Source organism: Pteropus medius, unplaced genomic scaffold, assembly GCF_902729225.1.
Source record: "Pteropus medius unplaced genomic scaffold, Ma_sr-lr_union100, whole genome shotgun sequence".
Lineage (NCBI taxonomy): Eukaryota > Metazoa > Chordata > Mammalia > Chiroptera > Pteropodidae > Pteropus > Pteropus medius.
In genome coordinates this window covers 26,904,085-26,919,646 of record NW_024342471.1, presented here as the reverse complement: position 1 = coordinate 26,919,646, position 15,562 = coordinate 26,904,085, and the positions used below count along the sequence as shown (strand labels likewise).

Sequence of the window (15,562 nt, the reverse complement as noted above, 5' to 3'; positions counted from 1 at the left end):
CGGGGGACCTGGGGGATCCTGGAGGGGGACCTCATCACCTGGCCCACCTCCCTTCTCCCAGGCCAGCCCCGCCCAGCTGGTTGGGGACCCCCTGCCTTTCCCCTACCTTCCTAGCATTTTCGAGCCTCTTTTCATGAAATTGGGGCGACTCTAGATGGAAGTGAGTTGGAGTGTTACTTATACTCAAAGTGCCAGTGACCCTAGGGGACCCCCAGTCAGGCCTCCTGGGGGCAGGTGGATTTCACCGTCAGGCCTCGGGGGTTTAAGCCTGCGGGCTGACCAGCACAGTGACCAGCGGCTGGCAGGCACTCGCTGGAGACGGGACGGGAGGGGCCGGGACTCAGCCCTCTCTGCAGAGAGGACCCCGTGGTGTCTCAGGCTCCAGGCTGGGGCAGTCCCCCGTTTAAGGTTGGGTGTCTTGGGTTCACCATGGCCTTAAACACAGGCCTGCCTCCCTCGTGCCCACAGGAAGCATGTGACCTGCCGGTGAGGTCAGCCACTGTGTGGGTGGTCCAGGGGCGCCCTGAGAAAGCTTCGCCTGTTCTGCCTGCAGGCCTGACAGGCATCCGCTCCCACCGAAGCCCCGCTCACTCGGGTCCCCCATCCTGTCCTGGGCCGGGTCCCTGGGCAGCCCCCCAAGGCTGGAGCGTCTTGCAGCAGGCACCCAACCCCGTGCCTTTCCATGGCTGGCTCGCCCACTGATGGACGTTTGGGCCGTCCCCGCCTTCTGGCGCGATGAGCGTTCGTGTGCAGGGTGTGTGTGAACACACCTCCGCGTCAGTTTTGAGCATCCCCAGGAGGGATGTGCAGGTCACACGGCGATGTTGTGTTCAGCCTTCGAGGATGCGCCCCAGCAGCTGCACCGTCTGCACCCCCCGTGGCGGCAGGGGGGCCCCCGAGTCCCCGTCCTTGCCTGCACTGGTCAGGTGGGGAGCCCAGGGCCTGCCCCCTCGGGTCCTCCAGGCCAATGTGAAGGTGATAAGCACCGGTGTCCCGACATCTGGCCACAATGGTCCAGCACAGAGCTTAAGATGCAAAACAAACAATAAAATAATAAAAGTAAATGAAACAAATTTCAGCACAGTTAAAAGAACACGGGCGGGGGCCCCGGCTGGGACCTGCAGGGCCGGTGGGGGCGGGGGGGCCGGGGGGGCCGGCAGCATTCCTGTGGGGCGCGTGCTTGTGCCCTGAGTCCACAGTGCTGGGGCGCCAGGGCACAGCGGTGGGATGGCTCGAGGTCGGGCTGTGAGCAGGCGCCAGCATCCTGAAGGGCTGGGCAGAGCCGAGGGAAGGTTCCAGCAGAGGCCATGGGGCCACTTGCCTCCAAAACGTCATGTAGCCTCTCAGGTGGGGACTGGCAGAGAAGGGACCCCCGTTGTCACAGCCAGGGCCACGGGCCGGGCGGATTTCAGCCTTTGGGCAGTGTCCAGGCCAGGGCTCCCCGCGGGCCCTTCCTGCTCAGTCCTTGGGGAGATGTCCCGGGCTCCTGCTGGCCTGGAGGACGGGGCGTCTGACCCACAGTGGGTTGGCCGGCTGGGCAGGTGCTGCCAGAGGCCGCCTGTCCCCACGCCAAGCCCCTGAGGCCAGCCCTCGCCCTTCGTCCTTGTCCCCTTCGGGGCACGTCTCAGACAGACAGCCGTCAACAGTGTGGCCTCTTCCTGGGACCCAGCACCTCCCTGACCTCGGTATCCCCCTCTGGGAAACAGGAACCGTGGTTCCTGCTGTCGCCCCGGAGCCACCTGCACAGTGCAGGCACCGGGCACACAGCAGGGCCAGGAGCCCACGTCGGCCTCAGAAACACGCCGAGCAAGCGGTAGCCGTGGTTTGGGGGTGCAAAGGGCAGTCGGGGCCAGCCCCTTGGTACAGTCACTGTGGGTCCCGCCTCGGTCCGCTCGCCTGGCATGACAGGGGTCCCCGCCACCCATGCTGGCCGGGGACAGCCACGCCCAAGGGCACGGTGGGCGCTGCTGCCACTTGTCTCCCTCCGCCCTCGGCCCAGGGCCTCCCGGGGCAGAGCCCAGTGTGTCAGCAGGTGGCCTGCGGGGGGCGCAGACGGCTCTTCCTCACCTCCTGGACGAGGTGGACAGCACCTCTACTCGCCACGTCCAAGGGCCGGGGGTCTGCCCGCACAGCGGCCCGGGGCTCCTGCCCTCACCCACCGGCCCACTCCCCGCCGGGCCTGCAAAGGCTGCTGGGACGCCTCAGCCAGGGCTTTCCCGGGGGCTGGGGGGCGGGGAGCGGGCAGGCCTGGCAGGCGGGAAGCGGTCCCGTCACAAATGCCTTCTGCAAATGCCCAGGAGACACAGGTGCTCAGAGGCAGGGCGGGGGGCCCCAGGGCTGAGCTTGGCTGATGTGGGGCAGCGGGGGGGGCAGGGACAGAGAAAGCGACACCCTAGAGACAGGTAGGAGGCAGAGGAGAAAGAGACGAAACCAGGGAGAGTCAGAGGGGAGGGCGGTGGGAGGGATGGGGGAAGATGGAGGGCTTAGCGGGTGAAGCAGGGGCCGGGGGCAGAGTGGGCAGAGGGGACAGTGGGCTTTGAGTCCCAACGAGAGCCTGGGCCCGGGTCACACCCCTAGGCCTGCCCAGGACCCTAGTGCTGCTCTGAGGGAGGAGCCAGGCCAGGCCCACTCAGGACGGGAGGCCACCTGCTCGGGGACAGTGGCCTGGCTGGTCAAGCCGGAGGACCACACCCGCTGGGCACTGGTGTAGTCTGCATGGTGCAGGAGGGGCGGCTGACCACCAATGGCAGCCCGGGGGACTCAGGAGCCTGCTCCTCCCGCTGCCGCAGGGTTCCAGGGAGCTGCAGGTGGAGCCCGTCGTCGCGGGCCCCAACACGATGTCCCAAAATGGGAGAGGGGCCTGGGCGGACCTGGCTCCCTGGCAGGGTTTGGGGCCGAGAGGCCCTCCTGCGTTGCTGGCCCACAGCCCTGCCCCTGCCCTTGCTGGGGGATCGGATTCCTCCTGGCTGCAGGGCTCCTGGCCATATAAGGTCATCTGTGGGCACCTCCTGGGGGAGCTCAGCGCCCTCGCCCTGCCCCCCCATGGGAACCAGAGCTCGGCCAGGCCCCCAAGGACGGGGTGGGGGAAGGGGCCTGCTGAGTCTGGGTCCTGTGAGGGAGGAGGGCAGGGCACACTGGTCCAGGCCCACGGCTGGAGCCCAAGGTCTCTCCCTCTGTGCTGGGGAGCCCCTGCCCCTGGCTGCAGAGTCTGGGGTACGGAGGATGGGGTGTGGGAACTGCTGTGGACACACACCGACATGTCGACTCAGCTGCTGCCTTCTTCCGGGTCACCCCGTGTGCTCCCCACAGATTTGGGACCCCAACTTCGCACCCCAGCAATGCTGGGAAGTGCCCTGATAGGCCGCTGAGGGAGGTGTGAGGGGCCTGGGCCCTGGGGGCAGCCTCGTTATGGGAGCAGCGCTTCCTTAGCTCTCCCAGAGAGGGCTCCGGAGGTGGGACTCCCAGGAGGTCCCAGGACCCCTCCCCTTGTCCCCGAGGCCCCTAGAGGCCCGGCCCCTCCCCTGAGGCTGGGGCTTGTGATTTGTTGCTGAGGCCTGTCCCTCAGACCAAGGGCCGGGTCCAGGGAGGAGCCTCTGGTGCAGGGTGATCTTGTCTGAGAATGCAGACCCCCCTGGGCCCATCACAGACAGCGGGCTCCCCTCACATCGTCCACCCGCGCAGCCCAACAGAGGCTGCTTCTCCAGGCGAACCCCTCCTTCTAGGTCACAGACCCCAGACCCGGGACAGGAAAGGGGCCACTGGGAGCTTCCCAGGAGCCGAGGCACCCTCCAAACTCCTCCCACAGTCACAGGGCCCCGGATTTATGCTGCCGTATCCGAGGTCACCCCTGCACCAGTGGCCTTTCTCTGGGCCCTGCTCTTGGCCAGGCCCGGAGACAGGGCTGGTGGATGGGCGGGCACAGCTCGGACTTAATTTCATCAAGTGCAGGATCTCAGACCAGGTGAACACCTGCTGGGCTCTCTGGGGAGGTGCTGGGGGGCCCAGACCCCAGGCAGGGAGGGCAGAGGTCAGAAAAAAGCGAGAGAGGGCGAGCCGGCAGGACTGCGGGCGTGGACCAACCGGCCTGGGGCACAGTGGGGAGAAAACGGGGTTGTTGGCAAAGTGACCTCACAGGGGTCGGATCCAAATCCCCGCCCGGGCAGGTCGTGGTGGGTGGCCAGGCCCGGGCCTGCCACTTCTTCAGGTAAAGGCTTCTCTCGCCTTCGGCAAGCCTGTCCGCTGTTTCTGTGCACCGAGGCTAGCACCCCTCCGAAACCGAGGCTAGCACCCCTCCGAAAGGCCCCCCCACGCCCCCCTCCTAAAGTGAGACCACCAAGACCCTCCTTCTCCAGCTGAGCCACAATCCTAAGGGTCCAGCAACCCCATCCCTTCTGCTTCTCCCTCCATGTGACAGTCCTGATGTCCCCCTCCATGTGACAGTCCTGACGTCCCTTCCAATTCCAGATGCAAAAAGAAGTTGCAAAACAGCCCTCCTCCCAGCATCTGCGGCATCGTTCCCAGCACACGTGGTCCGTTTGGCTCAAACTCATAAAAGTTCTCTGCAGGTTTGGACGTTTCTTACGTCACAGGGGCAGGGGCTGTGTGTGTTCCCGGTGGAGGCGACGAGGCCACCTGGCGAGCGAGAACGGGGCGAGCCCGCAGGACTGCGGGCGTGGACCAACCGGCCTGGGGCACAGCCGGGCACAGCAGCGCCCGGGCCTGGCGGGCTGCAGTTGGAGGTCTGGCTTTTATCCTAAGATAAGCGGGAGCCCTGCTCGCCTGTGGGGAGACCCGTAGCCAGCGCAGTCCTAGCAGGCACTCGACCCCTGGAGCTGTTGTCGTCACAGGGGTTCCAGCCTCTGACAATGGCGACCGTTCTGGTTCCTTCCAGCTCATGGCCCATTTCACAAAGCCAGGGTCCCAAAGCCAGCCAGGGGAGGGGTCTCCCCTACGCTCAGCGGGAGACACTGAGGCCATGGGAGGGGGGCATCCGAACTGGCCCCGGCCTCTGAGCTCCAGGCCCGGGGCTCTCTGCACACTGATGTCACACTGATCACTCCATGGGGGGCCGCAAAGCCCATGCTTCTGAGCATCACAGGTACGCGTGCACTCTACAGGGCTGGGCCCGTCCAGGGTGCCACTGAGAAGGTGAGCCAAGTGGGTGAAGGGAGCTTCGGGGAACCTCTCCGGAGAGCCCAGGACCTAGGGGTGGGGATGGCGGTGGCCAACCCAGGCCTTCCGGCTCCTGGGCTCACCTAAGCCTGCCTGTGCCCCTCTGCTGTGCAACCCCCACCCCGGGATGCCCGAGGGTCGGGCGCAGCGGGCGCTCTGGGGAGCATGCCCAGGGCTCCCAGAGGAAGGGCCGGGCTGGACCGTCAAAGCTGTCTGCTCTTGGAGGGGGTCACCCCAGAGCCTGAGCCTCTGAGCTTTCCCAGAACCACGTGCCCGGAGGCTGAGGAAAGCTCAGAGGTGACTCAGCTGGGGCCGGGGGGAGCACTACTCCTCCCAGAGGAATGACCATGGGGTGCCCGGCCCCACCTTTCTGAGGACAGTAGCCCCGGGGTGGGAGACCAGTGGCAGCCGAGACGGGGAGGGGTGCTCCCGGCCTGGGGAGGGGGTCCAGCGGCTGCTCTGGGCCTCCTGCTGGCCATCTGGCCCAGGCCCCCTTCCCTCCAGGCCCCCAGCTCCCAGGCGCTGGGCTGGCTCCTGCAGCGGACTGTGCCAGCCGCAGCTGACAGAAGCCAGGGCCGTCCCTGCCGGCTGGGACTGCAAGCTCCTAATGAGGTCCGCTCCCAGCTGTGAGCGCTCAGGGCGCCAGGCTGGAGTGAGTCCCCGCCCCCGCCACAGGACTGGGCTCCACCACGGGTCAGGGCCACCAGCATCAGCTTCTCTGCCCTGTGCCCTGGGTAGGCATGGCTCCCTGGGAGGGCATCAGAAAGGGACCGGCCCCTGTTGCCCCAAACCACAGCACCAGCTTCCCCGCCCCGGAGCAGGGGCCCCAGGGCGTCACCCCCAGAGCCGTCCAAGCCGCAGGCCACTCCACACCAGGGGCCCTGCTTCACTGCTGTGGCTTCTCCCCAGGGTGCAGGGCCCAGTGGGAGAGCTGGGATCTGGGCACTGCAGGTCCGGCACCGTCCCCTGCTTTGGACTGTGAGCACAGAGGCGCATCACAGGCGTGCAGCCCGTGGGCGGCCGGGCAGCTGCTTTCTGGAAGCCTCTGGCTGAGCCAGGTGGGCCCGTGGCCTGGCTTGCGGGTCCTCACACCTGCCCCGCAGAGGGGCAGGCGGGGACTCCTGGGCTGCTGTAGCGGGGGCAGGGAGAGAGGCACAGGACTCCTTGGAGCACCCATCCCCTAGGACTGGGAATTCAGGGCAGATGCCAGATCTGGGGGTGGGGGGCACTACAGTAGGGACTGGTGCCCAGTGAATGAGGGGGAGAAAATGAATGACAGCAGCTGCCTCCCGGTGCTAGGCGTGTGCTCCACTGACTCTGGACCTCTGGCTTCCCTATCTGTAAGTGGGACACGTGGCTGGGCCACCTGGGGACGACTTGCTGGAAATGTGATGCAGGTGGCAGGGGTGGAAGTGAGCAGAGGGGTCTCCCCTCCCCTGCCCAGCCCACCTTCCCCAGGCCAACGCCCCAGGCCTGTGTGTAGCCTGGCCACCGCATAGCACCTCCATCCCCCACGCTGCCCCTCCCTGGCCTGGGCACACAGCGGGGGCGGAGGGTGGGCCCTCACCCACCTATCTCTCACCATCAGTGGCTCTGGGGCAGCTGTCCAGTGACTGACCCTCCCGGAGCTGGGTGCCTGGCTGACTCAGCGCATTCTCGGGCAGCTGCCCCTCCCTCCTGCCTGCTCTGTGCCCTTGGGCGGCGGACGCCTGGCCGCTAGGGGGCTCCGAAGGCACCCACCCCCACCGCTGCCTGCGGCTCCCTCCAGGAATGCTGGGAAGCCGACCTAAAGGGGGAGAGGGTTCCCTGTCCCCAGCCTGCAGACCGCGGGGCTCGCTGTGGAGGGCCAGAGTGGCTGCTGTGCTGTGCACAGGGCACCTCAGGGCGGGGAAGGTCGAAGCCCCCACCTGGGACCTGGCTGTCTCCCACAAGGGATCATAAATTAGCTTGAGAGCCATCCTGTCTGGGGACCTGGATTCCTCTGCCTCCCCACCCGGCTCTGGGCGGGTCCTCCCCCGCTCCAAGCTTCTGCTGCAGAGGGAACCGCCCCTTCTCGCCCTCCCCCAGGTGAAAGAATTGAGAGTTAGGGAGGAGGGTGGGGAGGGCCCTGTACCATTGCCCACTTCCCAGCAGCGAAGAGAGAGGAGGGGCCGCTCAACCCGCGAGGGGGGGTGGGATTCAGCATTTGTGGGAGGCTGGGGGAGCCGCGGAGATGTGGACATGGTGCTAGCTTCCGGGAGCAGCTGCCGGTGCAGGACCCCCGCCAGGACCAGCTGCCCTGGCCCCATGCGCTCACCCTGCCCTTTGGGACTGTCCAGGGGGGTCCCACGTGGGACAGACACCCAGCTGGCTGGCCTGGCTGGGAGCGCGGGGGGAGCTGCCAGCCCAGCAGCTGTGGCCCCATCCCCGCCCCTTAGGGCTTCCCTGAGGCTGATTTAGGCCAAGAGCCTCCCGACCGCGGGAACAGCTGGGACACAACCCCGAGCTCAGGCCTCGAGGTCCAGCCCCACTGCCCCGGCGTCCTCCAGCACCGACCCCGTGCAGGGGAGTGAAGGGTTCAGCCTGGCAGATGAAGCTGGGCACAGGCACACCCTGGGACGAGGGCAGGGTCACACTCGGCCCCCCACCCACGAAGCGGTGCTCAGTGGGTGTCCCCCTCAGCCTTCCAGGCTCGCGCCGGGCTATGAACACCCGACCTTGGCTGCAGGGGGACCCATGGGTGGGCACCCGGTCCAGCCTCTCTTGATCCATCTCCCAGCTTTTGAGTATTTTTAAACAAAACTGGAGCAGGCAGGGTGGGGGTGCTGACTCGACCTGGCCACCCCAGGGGAGCATGGGGGCCCGGGTCGAGTTCCCCTGTCCCTCCGCAGATCGGGGGCCCTCGGGGGCCCACACCCACAGCTGCTCACAGCTGGCAGGGCGCCCCTTCTCGCACACCTGCAGGGTGGGTCCAGGGGAATAAAACGAAAATCGGCCTGGGGAGAGGGGTTCCGGAGGAAGCCCCGTCTAGCCACGGGGGAGTCAGGCGTCCAGGCTCCCGAGCAGCCGTGGCTCGGGCCGCCGTGCAGTTCTGGGGCTGCGGGTGGGGACAGGCTGGACGTGGGGCTGGGGTTTCCGACTCGCAGCCGCCGTGCCTGCTCCCGGGCCGCCGGGGGCGCTCGGCGCCGAGAGGTGCCCGAAGTTAGGGGAACAAAGAGCGGAGCCGCTGGGGTAGGACGAGCCGGGCGGGCGCCCGGGGGCGCGGGGTGCCGCCCGCGACCTGAGCCACGCCCTGGGGGGCCTGGGCGGAGCTACGCTCCCACCGCCTGGCCCGGGGCCAGCAGGTGCCCCTTCCGGGAGGCCGGCCGGCCAGGGTCCGAAGGGTTAAGGCCGTCGGCCGCCCCGCCCCCGCCCCCTCCTCCCTCCCCGGGGCGCGGGGCGCGGGCGCCCGGGCGAGCCGGGGCGGGGCCTGACGTCCGCGGGCGGAGCGAGCCGGCCGGCCCCGCGCTCACACCCCGCCGGGCTCCAGCCGCGCGCGGTCCCGGGGCTCCGAGAGCGCAGCCGGAGCTGCGAGATGGCGAAGTCGGGCTCGGCGCCGCCGCCGCCGCCGCCGCTGCTGCTGCTGCTGGCCGGGCTGGCGCTGCTGGACGCGGCGCGGGCGGCGGCGGGCGGCGACCTCAGCCTGCACCCGCCCTACTTCAACCTGGCCGAGGGCGCCCGCATTGCCGCCTCGGCCACCTGCGGCGAGGAGGCCCCGGCGCGCGGCACCCCGCGCCCCACCGAGGACCTCTACTGCAAGCTGGTGGGCGGCCCCGTGGCGGGCGGGGACCCCAACCAGACCATCCAGGTGAGCGCGGGCCGGGGGCAGGGTCGCCGTGGGCCAGAGCGGGTGGACGGGAGAGCCGGCCCCGAGGACCTCCGCGCCGCGGCGGATCGGCCTCGGACTTCGCAACTCCTGCCCAAGTTGGCTGGGAGCGCCCCGGGCCGGACCGAAGCCCCGCGTTCCGCCCCGACTCCCCGGTTCCACGTTTCGGGGGAGGGAAAGGATCTGGGATCGCCAGAGAACTGCGCGTCCCTCCGGGGACGCGGAGCCGCGGCCGCGGGCGGGGGGACGCTGGCGCGCGGTCCTTGGCCGCCCCAAGTCCCGGGATCCCGGTGAGGCGGGGCTTGGTGGCCTCCTCCGGCTGCCCGCAGGGAGAGGGCGGACCGCTCCGCCTTCCCGCGGGACAGGCTGGAACCTGCTGGCGTCGGGACGGGACTGGGATGGGGCGGGAGGGGCCAGGCCGGAGTCCCTCACCGCCAGCAGCAGAGGGTTGATGGAAGCGTCGCCACTGGGGGTCTGGGGACTCCCTGGGGCCCTCACGGTGCGGGAGCGGGGTAGACTGGGAGTTTTAACTGGGGATGGGAACGGGGAGCTGCCGTCAGGGGCCGCATCCCTGGCTGCAACCACTGAAGACCCTCTGGGGCATGGGGCATGTCCTGCCAAGCCCAGTCTGTAGGTGGGGTTTGGGTTAGGGGGCTGTGTGCATGGAAGCCTTATGGCCAAGCAGGGCTGTGGAAGCCTTCAGGGCTTGGGGGTTGGGGTCCCATAAGGCTCCTTGGCCCGCAAGGCCTCCTGCAGTTGGCCTTGGGGGCTGGTGCGGTCTGCTCCAGGAGCTCCGTGACACCATGCTAGGCCCATCATCTCACCCCCGCCAAACCTGAATAATCTGAGGGTCCCAGGGCCCACCTCCCCGTGACGGAGGCTGGGGGCGGGAAGAAGGTAGTTGGAGAGGCATCAGCGGGGCCCTTCACTGCCTGCCTTCCACCCGCCCTGGCCCTCCGGGGTGGTACGAGCTGAGAGGGCCCTGGTGTGGCAGAGCCGCCCGGGCTCCCGGGCAGCTCCCCCGTAAGTCCAGCACAGCCCAGAGAGGCCTGGCACCCCCGTTCCAGGTGGGGAAGCAGGGCTGGGAAGGCACAGACACCTGCTGGCAGCCCCACAGCCAGCCCAGGTGGGAACGGAGGCCCTGGGCACATCCAGTTGATGTCAGAGGGGCTGGGCTTGTGAGGGGGTCCCCGAAGCTGCCCCAAAGGCCTGGCCGAGCCCCAGGTCCCTCCTCAGTGCTCGACCGAGATGCTGCTGTTCCAGCCACAGAGGCTCCAGGCCACCCAGACCCCAGCCCCCTCCTCGCTGCCTTCATCGCCCCTTGGGTACTCACAGGAGTGGCTTGGCAGCCGGTGGCTCGGCATCAGAGCCCTGATCTGCCTCTCCTTCACTGCCTAGCGTGCTTCCCTGACCTCGGGCTCCTCGTCTGTGAAATGGGCACCCTGTGAGGTCCACCTCGTCTGGACCTCAAGGCTGGGCCCGAGGAGCCCGGGGAGCCATCTGTCACACCGTGACTGCTTGCCAACCAGCCGGTGGCAGCCCTGAGTGAGAGGCCTCAGCCCTGGTCACCACCCCACGGTGACGCCCCCTCTGACCCTGCAGCGCCCGGCCATCAGCTGCCCGCTCCAAAGCTGCGGTCGTGGTAGACGGATGGGTGGCCCGATGGATGCACGCCGAGTAGCCCTGTGACCTCAGACGAGTCCCTGGGCTGCCCTCTCCTCTGGAGACAGTGGGTCTGCTCAGTGTCCTGGCCTCTCAGTGGACTGGTGACAGGGCCTTGCCTGGCTGAGCAGAGGAGGTGTTGGGGGTGGGGTGAAGCCAACCTTTTTTCATTCTGAGAGCCCTGACTTGTGTTAGTGCGGGTGGGTCACAGAGAACATGGGGCCCAGTGCTGCAGGCCGGCAGCTCCCGGGGGACCCCCTGGAGGAGATGGGACAGAAGCTGGCGGAGGAGGGGCGTGTCCCAGCCGGGGCCTGGGTGAGCTCTGCTGGGCGAGGTGGCCCTGGGCGCAGAGGGCAGCTCGGGCTTGGCCTCTGAGCCTCAGGTGGGCATGGGAGGGATTCCGGGCTGGCCTCAGCCCGCAGGGGAAGCGGGGGCTCGGCTGCCAGCTGGTGACTCACTGGGAGGGGAAGTTCTCATGGCTGCTTCGTTTGCTCCGTTTCCTCGTTCTATTCCCTACAGGACCCTCTGCAGCCGCCGGGGGTGGGGAGTGAGGCGGGCGCCCTCCATCCACTGCGAGCCCAAGCCGGGAAGAAAGGCCAGCAGGGAGGCCCCTGTCCCAGAGTGGCCCCCCGCCGTGGCCACCTCCCTGCCTCTCCCGGTGGGCCTGAGCCGAAACTTCACTGGGCTCCCTCGACCCTTGACCCAGCCCCCCACGGGGCCCAGAGGCACAGGCAGCTTTCTCTGGACAGACAGCCCCCCACTGGGGAGCCCTGCCCACCCCACCAGGCCGCTGACGGCCTGCACCCGTGTGCATGGCGCTCTCGGTGACAGCCTTGGCCCCTCTGCTTGTCCTCTGAGAGCTCCCACAGGCCCTGAAGCTGGAGTCCCAGGCTCCAGTTTAGGGGTCACCACTTGAGCTTGGCGGCCCGGTCCTCCCAGGTCATGCCACCTCTGGGTGTCCCCCGTTGCAGTAGCCCCTGGGGGTGGCAGCTCCGGGTGGCAGGTTCAGGACTGCAGTTAAGAACAAGGCAGACCCTCTGCCCCCCGTGGTGGGGGAGGAGGCGGTAAACAGAATTAATGATAGCCGGACAATCCTAGGTCTGGAGGTAAATAATGAGGCAGGGTGATGCCGGGGGTGTCAGGCCAACGTCTTAGGTGGTCTAGAGCTGGGCGGGAACGCCGCCGAGGAGGTGACATCTGAGCTGAAGGATGAGATCGGGTGCAAAGGCCTCAGGCAGGAGCAAGGTCTGAGATGGGTCACCCAGAGCACCCAGCACCAGGGGTCCAGGAGCCCCCTCTGCCACCTGTAGGTCTCGCCCGCCCAGGCGCACATTGGAGGCCGGGGGCAGACGCGTCTGGAGAGGCAGGGCGCGCGGTGCACGCGAGGGCCGGGGGCTCTCTGTGCCGGTGGGCCTGGGAGTGGGGCAGGACACCCCCAATCCCACCTGGGATGCAGGCGGCGGGGTGGCTGCCTCTCCCTGACAAGGCCTCTCAGGCCTCAGTCGGTGCCAGGTCCCCGAGGGCTGCCTCTGTGTGGGGAGGGAGGCAGGTCTGGTTTCCTCTGGAGTGGGGGTTGGGCCTCTACTCTGCCAGCAGCCAGGGCCGGGCCCTGCCCCAAGCCCCCCCACCCTGGGCTCCCAGCACCTGCTCCTCCCCAAGTGGGACAGCGGGCCAGGAACTGCTGCCAGGAGCCCTCTGTGCCCCCAGAGGACAGGCCCCTGGCAGGTGTCCGGACCGTGACCGAAGCAGCTGCCAGGCCGAGAGTGGGATCGTTGTTGATCCTGGGGTGCTGAGCAGGTGCCAGCGTTACCCCTGCTCTTTGGATGGGGACACTGAGGCTCAGTGGCCGCCGTGAGTTGGCCCGGTCCCAGGGCTCGGAAGCGGCAGAGCCAGGAGGTCCAGGCCTTGCCTGCCGGCTGCCCACATGCCTCTGCTCTGCGGCCAGGCCTCGCAGGCTGCCAGGTGGCTCGGCTTCATCTCTCTGGGGACCCTAACCCAGACGCTCTGGGTGAGAGCCTGGCAGGGCTGCCGTGGGAGACGCCGTTGGAGGTGGAGGGGGTCTGGCTCGCTTATTCCTGTCCCTGGCTTCCAGGTGGCCCTGCCTTCTGTCTGTTGGGGGGAGGGTGAGACCTGTCTCTCGACTGGCCCGTCCCCCAAGCCCCAGCTACAGTGGTTTCCCTCTCTGCTCAGTGGCTCCTCCTGCCCCAGGGCCTTTGCATGGACAGTCCCCGCCCCACCCCGCCTGGAGTGCACGGTGTGCCCCTCAGATGCTGCCTCTTCAGGGAGGCCAGTCCTGGCATTCCCACCTAGAGCAGGTGCCCCGTTCCCCATGCCCGCTTCCTCCATGATGGGTGCGGCCGCCTCCCACAGAAGCCGAGTCCCGAGTCAGGCGTGTTGGAGGTTTGCTGAGCAAAGGAGTGACTGGTGGACGAGGGTCCAGAGATCGGGGGCAGGGGCATGATGGGTGGGAGACGGGGGACCCAGCCCATCCCAGCCCTCTGACCACTCACTCCCTCCCCACAGGGCCAGTACTGTGACATCTGCACGGCTGCAAACAGCAACCGGGCACACCCCGTGAGCAATGCCATCGACGGCACGGAGCGCTGGTGGCAGAGCCCACCACTGTCCCGCGGCCTGGAGTACAACGAGGTCAACGTCACCCTGGACCTGGGTCAGGTAGAGTGTCCCCCACCCTACCCATGGCCCCCACTGCCTTTTCGCCCAGCCCTAAGTTTCCCCTGGAGCGTGGACCTGGGTTGGGCCCCACCCTGAGCGAGCCCTTGTGGCGGGGGGCCTGGCACAGACGGGGTGCTGGTGGCAGGCCCAGCACGGACGGAGGCGTGGCGGTGACCCCCTCGTGTGTTCTCTGCACATCCCTGCAGCACACGGGAGGTGGGGCTGACTAGCAGTCCCGGGAGAACAGGGTGACCGTGGCAGTGGGAATGCAGAGCCCCGGCCTTCCTCTGAGGCAGCCTTCTGCCGGGAGCCAGGCCCGCCGGGGTGTGGGAGGGGCCCAGGAATGTGGAGCGGGCCTCCGGACTGCACATTCCCAGGATACCTGTGCCGCAGAGGCCACCGGGTTAGCCGTGCCTGTAGGGCAAGGTGTGCCTGCTCCCTCTGGCCCTGTGCAGGCAGGAGGGGGCGGGGCCAGGCAGTCCCCAGAGACAGAGGAACCCTGCTGCCTGGGGCACTGGGCCAGGTCAGACCCAGGTCCAGTCTGCATCCTGCTCTCTGTGTGACTTTGCCCAGGTGCCTGCCTCGGGGTCCTGGGCTATGAAATAGGTCAGCAATCCTGTTGTCTCCTGGGATGGGTGGGGCAGGTGATGAGGCCCACCTGCCTGCAGTCGGGTTACAGATGGATCCTGCCAGACCCTCCCCTGTTCCCAGGGGTGGGGGGAGCACTGACTGCAGGTCTGGAGGCCAGAGCTGACCAGCTTTGCTCCTGGCTGAGCCTCCCACCGCCGCAGTCCCAAGGCTCAGGCAGGCAAGTGGGCAGGCCCGGCAGACCAGTCAGCGAACCTCCTGGCCCTGCCTGGAGGGCTGCGGGCCTGGCCCAGCGGCCGGTGGGCGGCGAAGGGAGTGGTTCAAGTCCTAACAGGTGGCCTGGAATGGTGGGAGACCCTGCATGGGCTGCGATGTGGGAGGGAGAAGCAACCAGGGTTGGGGGGAAGGGACTCGGGGAGGGGAGGGGTCCTGGGAGGGGAGCTGCCTGTCTGGGCTCCCTGTCTTCGGGGTGTCACCTGTGGTGGCGTTACCTGGCCCAGGTGTGGGTGGGGCTCCCCCAGTGCCCTCTGCTCACTGGGTTTTCACCATCTCTATGCTTTTCTGTCCCCAGGAGGGACCTCGAAGCCCTGTGTGACCCTGGGCCCCTCTCTCCAGCGCTGCCCCAGGGGCGCCTGTGGGCGGGTAGGCGAGTCAGAGGGGACTCCTGCTGAGCTGGTGGGACAGGCCTGGCCAGGATGGGGGAGGGGCGAGGGCCATAGCTGGGAGCACTGTGGCCCGGTCTCCATGGCAACCCCTGAGTGGCCACAAAGCAGGTGGGCACAGTGCTCTCCCGAGCCACGCTGGTGGGCTGATTTGGGGCTCGCACGGCCCCTGCCCCTCCTGGGTCTGAGCCCCTGGAGCCTCCGTCCACCTGTCTGAACCCAGCCGTGCTACCTGGGCCTGGGCCTCTGCCGCTGGGCGTGCACACCTGCCTCCCCAGCTACACCAGCTACACAATGACACGAAGTTCCTCTTTTCCAAGTGTGGGGGCAGATCAAACCCCCACCCACCGGGCCAAGCTTCCCTCTCCCCTCTCCCCGCACCCTCCCTGCGGACCCATACCTCTCCCCTCTGCAGCTCCCTGTCCCTCCCCGCCCCCGACTGCATGTGCACCCACCAACGCCCCTGCCTTGCTGGGGGCCTGGGGGCCGCCGGCTTGGACGGGAGAGGGGAGCACGTGGCGGCCCCACGTGCGCTTGGAGCTGGGCAGAGCAGGTGGACCAGGTGGACCAGGTGTCCAGCGGGGTTCCCGTGGAAACTGGGGAGGTCATCGCCCTTTCTTCACTGAGCCACCGAGCGGCGACTAGATCCCTTTTGGGTGTCCCCACTAGCCAGGGCTGGGGACAGAGACCAGGCCCTGCCTTCGGCGCCTGGTCTGGGGAAGAAGAGCCCCACACAGGGTAGGAAGTGGAGGCTCTGGGGAGCGGACAGAGGTGGCTGGGCCTGAGCACTGGGAGGCATTTCGCAGGACTGGGCCTGGAGCGTGTCCACGTGACCCTCGCAGGGACCCTGGGGCCAGTGCCCTCAAGCCTCACCAGGTCTGGTGACAGTAGTGCCCAGGCCAGCACACTCCTGGTGCAGATGCGAGCTGGGCCCGGGGGAGGGGCCCGGCTAGGCTGG

The 15,562-nt window shown here is 68.0% G+C and overlaps 2 protein-coding genes across 2 annotated transcripts in view; one reads left to right on the top strand and one right to left on the bottom strand.

The window, feature by feature from the left end:
• Positions 1-149: 149 nt before the first annotated feature.
• LOC120603908 (uncharacterized) lies at positions 150-8,404 on the bottom strand. Its single transcript, XM_039864757.1, has 2 exons — positions 6,755-8,404; positions 150-1,025 (listed from the first exon to the last, which is right to left on the bottom strand). Exons 1-2 carry the CDS (start codon positions 7,458-7,460, stop codon positions 778-780), a joined length of 954 nt encoding a protein of 317 aa, XP_039720691.1. The 5' UTR covers positions 7,461-8,404; the 3' UTR covers positions 150-777.
• A 261-nt stretch (positions 8,405-8,665) lies between these two features.
• The window catches only part of LAMA5 (laminin subunit alpha 5), a 46,128-nt gene continuing 39,231 nt past the window's right edge, over positions 8,666-15,562 (top strand). Inside the window, exons 1-2 of the mRNA XM_039863738.1 lie at positions 8,666-8,998; positions 13,202-13,354. Of these exons, the coding sequence (XP_039719672.1) occupies positions 8,726-8,998; positions 13,202-13,354 (426 nt within the window). The 5' untranslated portion in view covers positions 8,666-8,725. The remainder of the gene's footprint in view (positions 8,999-13,201; positions 13,355-15,562) is intronic.

Excerpts from the sequence above, each read along its gene's own strand:
- LOC120603908 (XM_039864757.1), bottom strand. The coding sequence starts at position 7,460 with ATGGGGCCAGGGCAGCTGGTCCTGGCGGGGGTCCTGCACCGGCAGCTG. Across the intron at positions 1,026-6,754 it reads CTGCCCCAGAGCCACTGATG|CTCTGTGCTGGACCATTGTG; the intron begins GTGAGAGATAGG and ends TTGCATCTTAAG.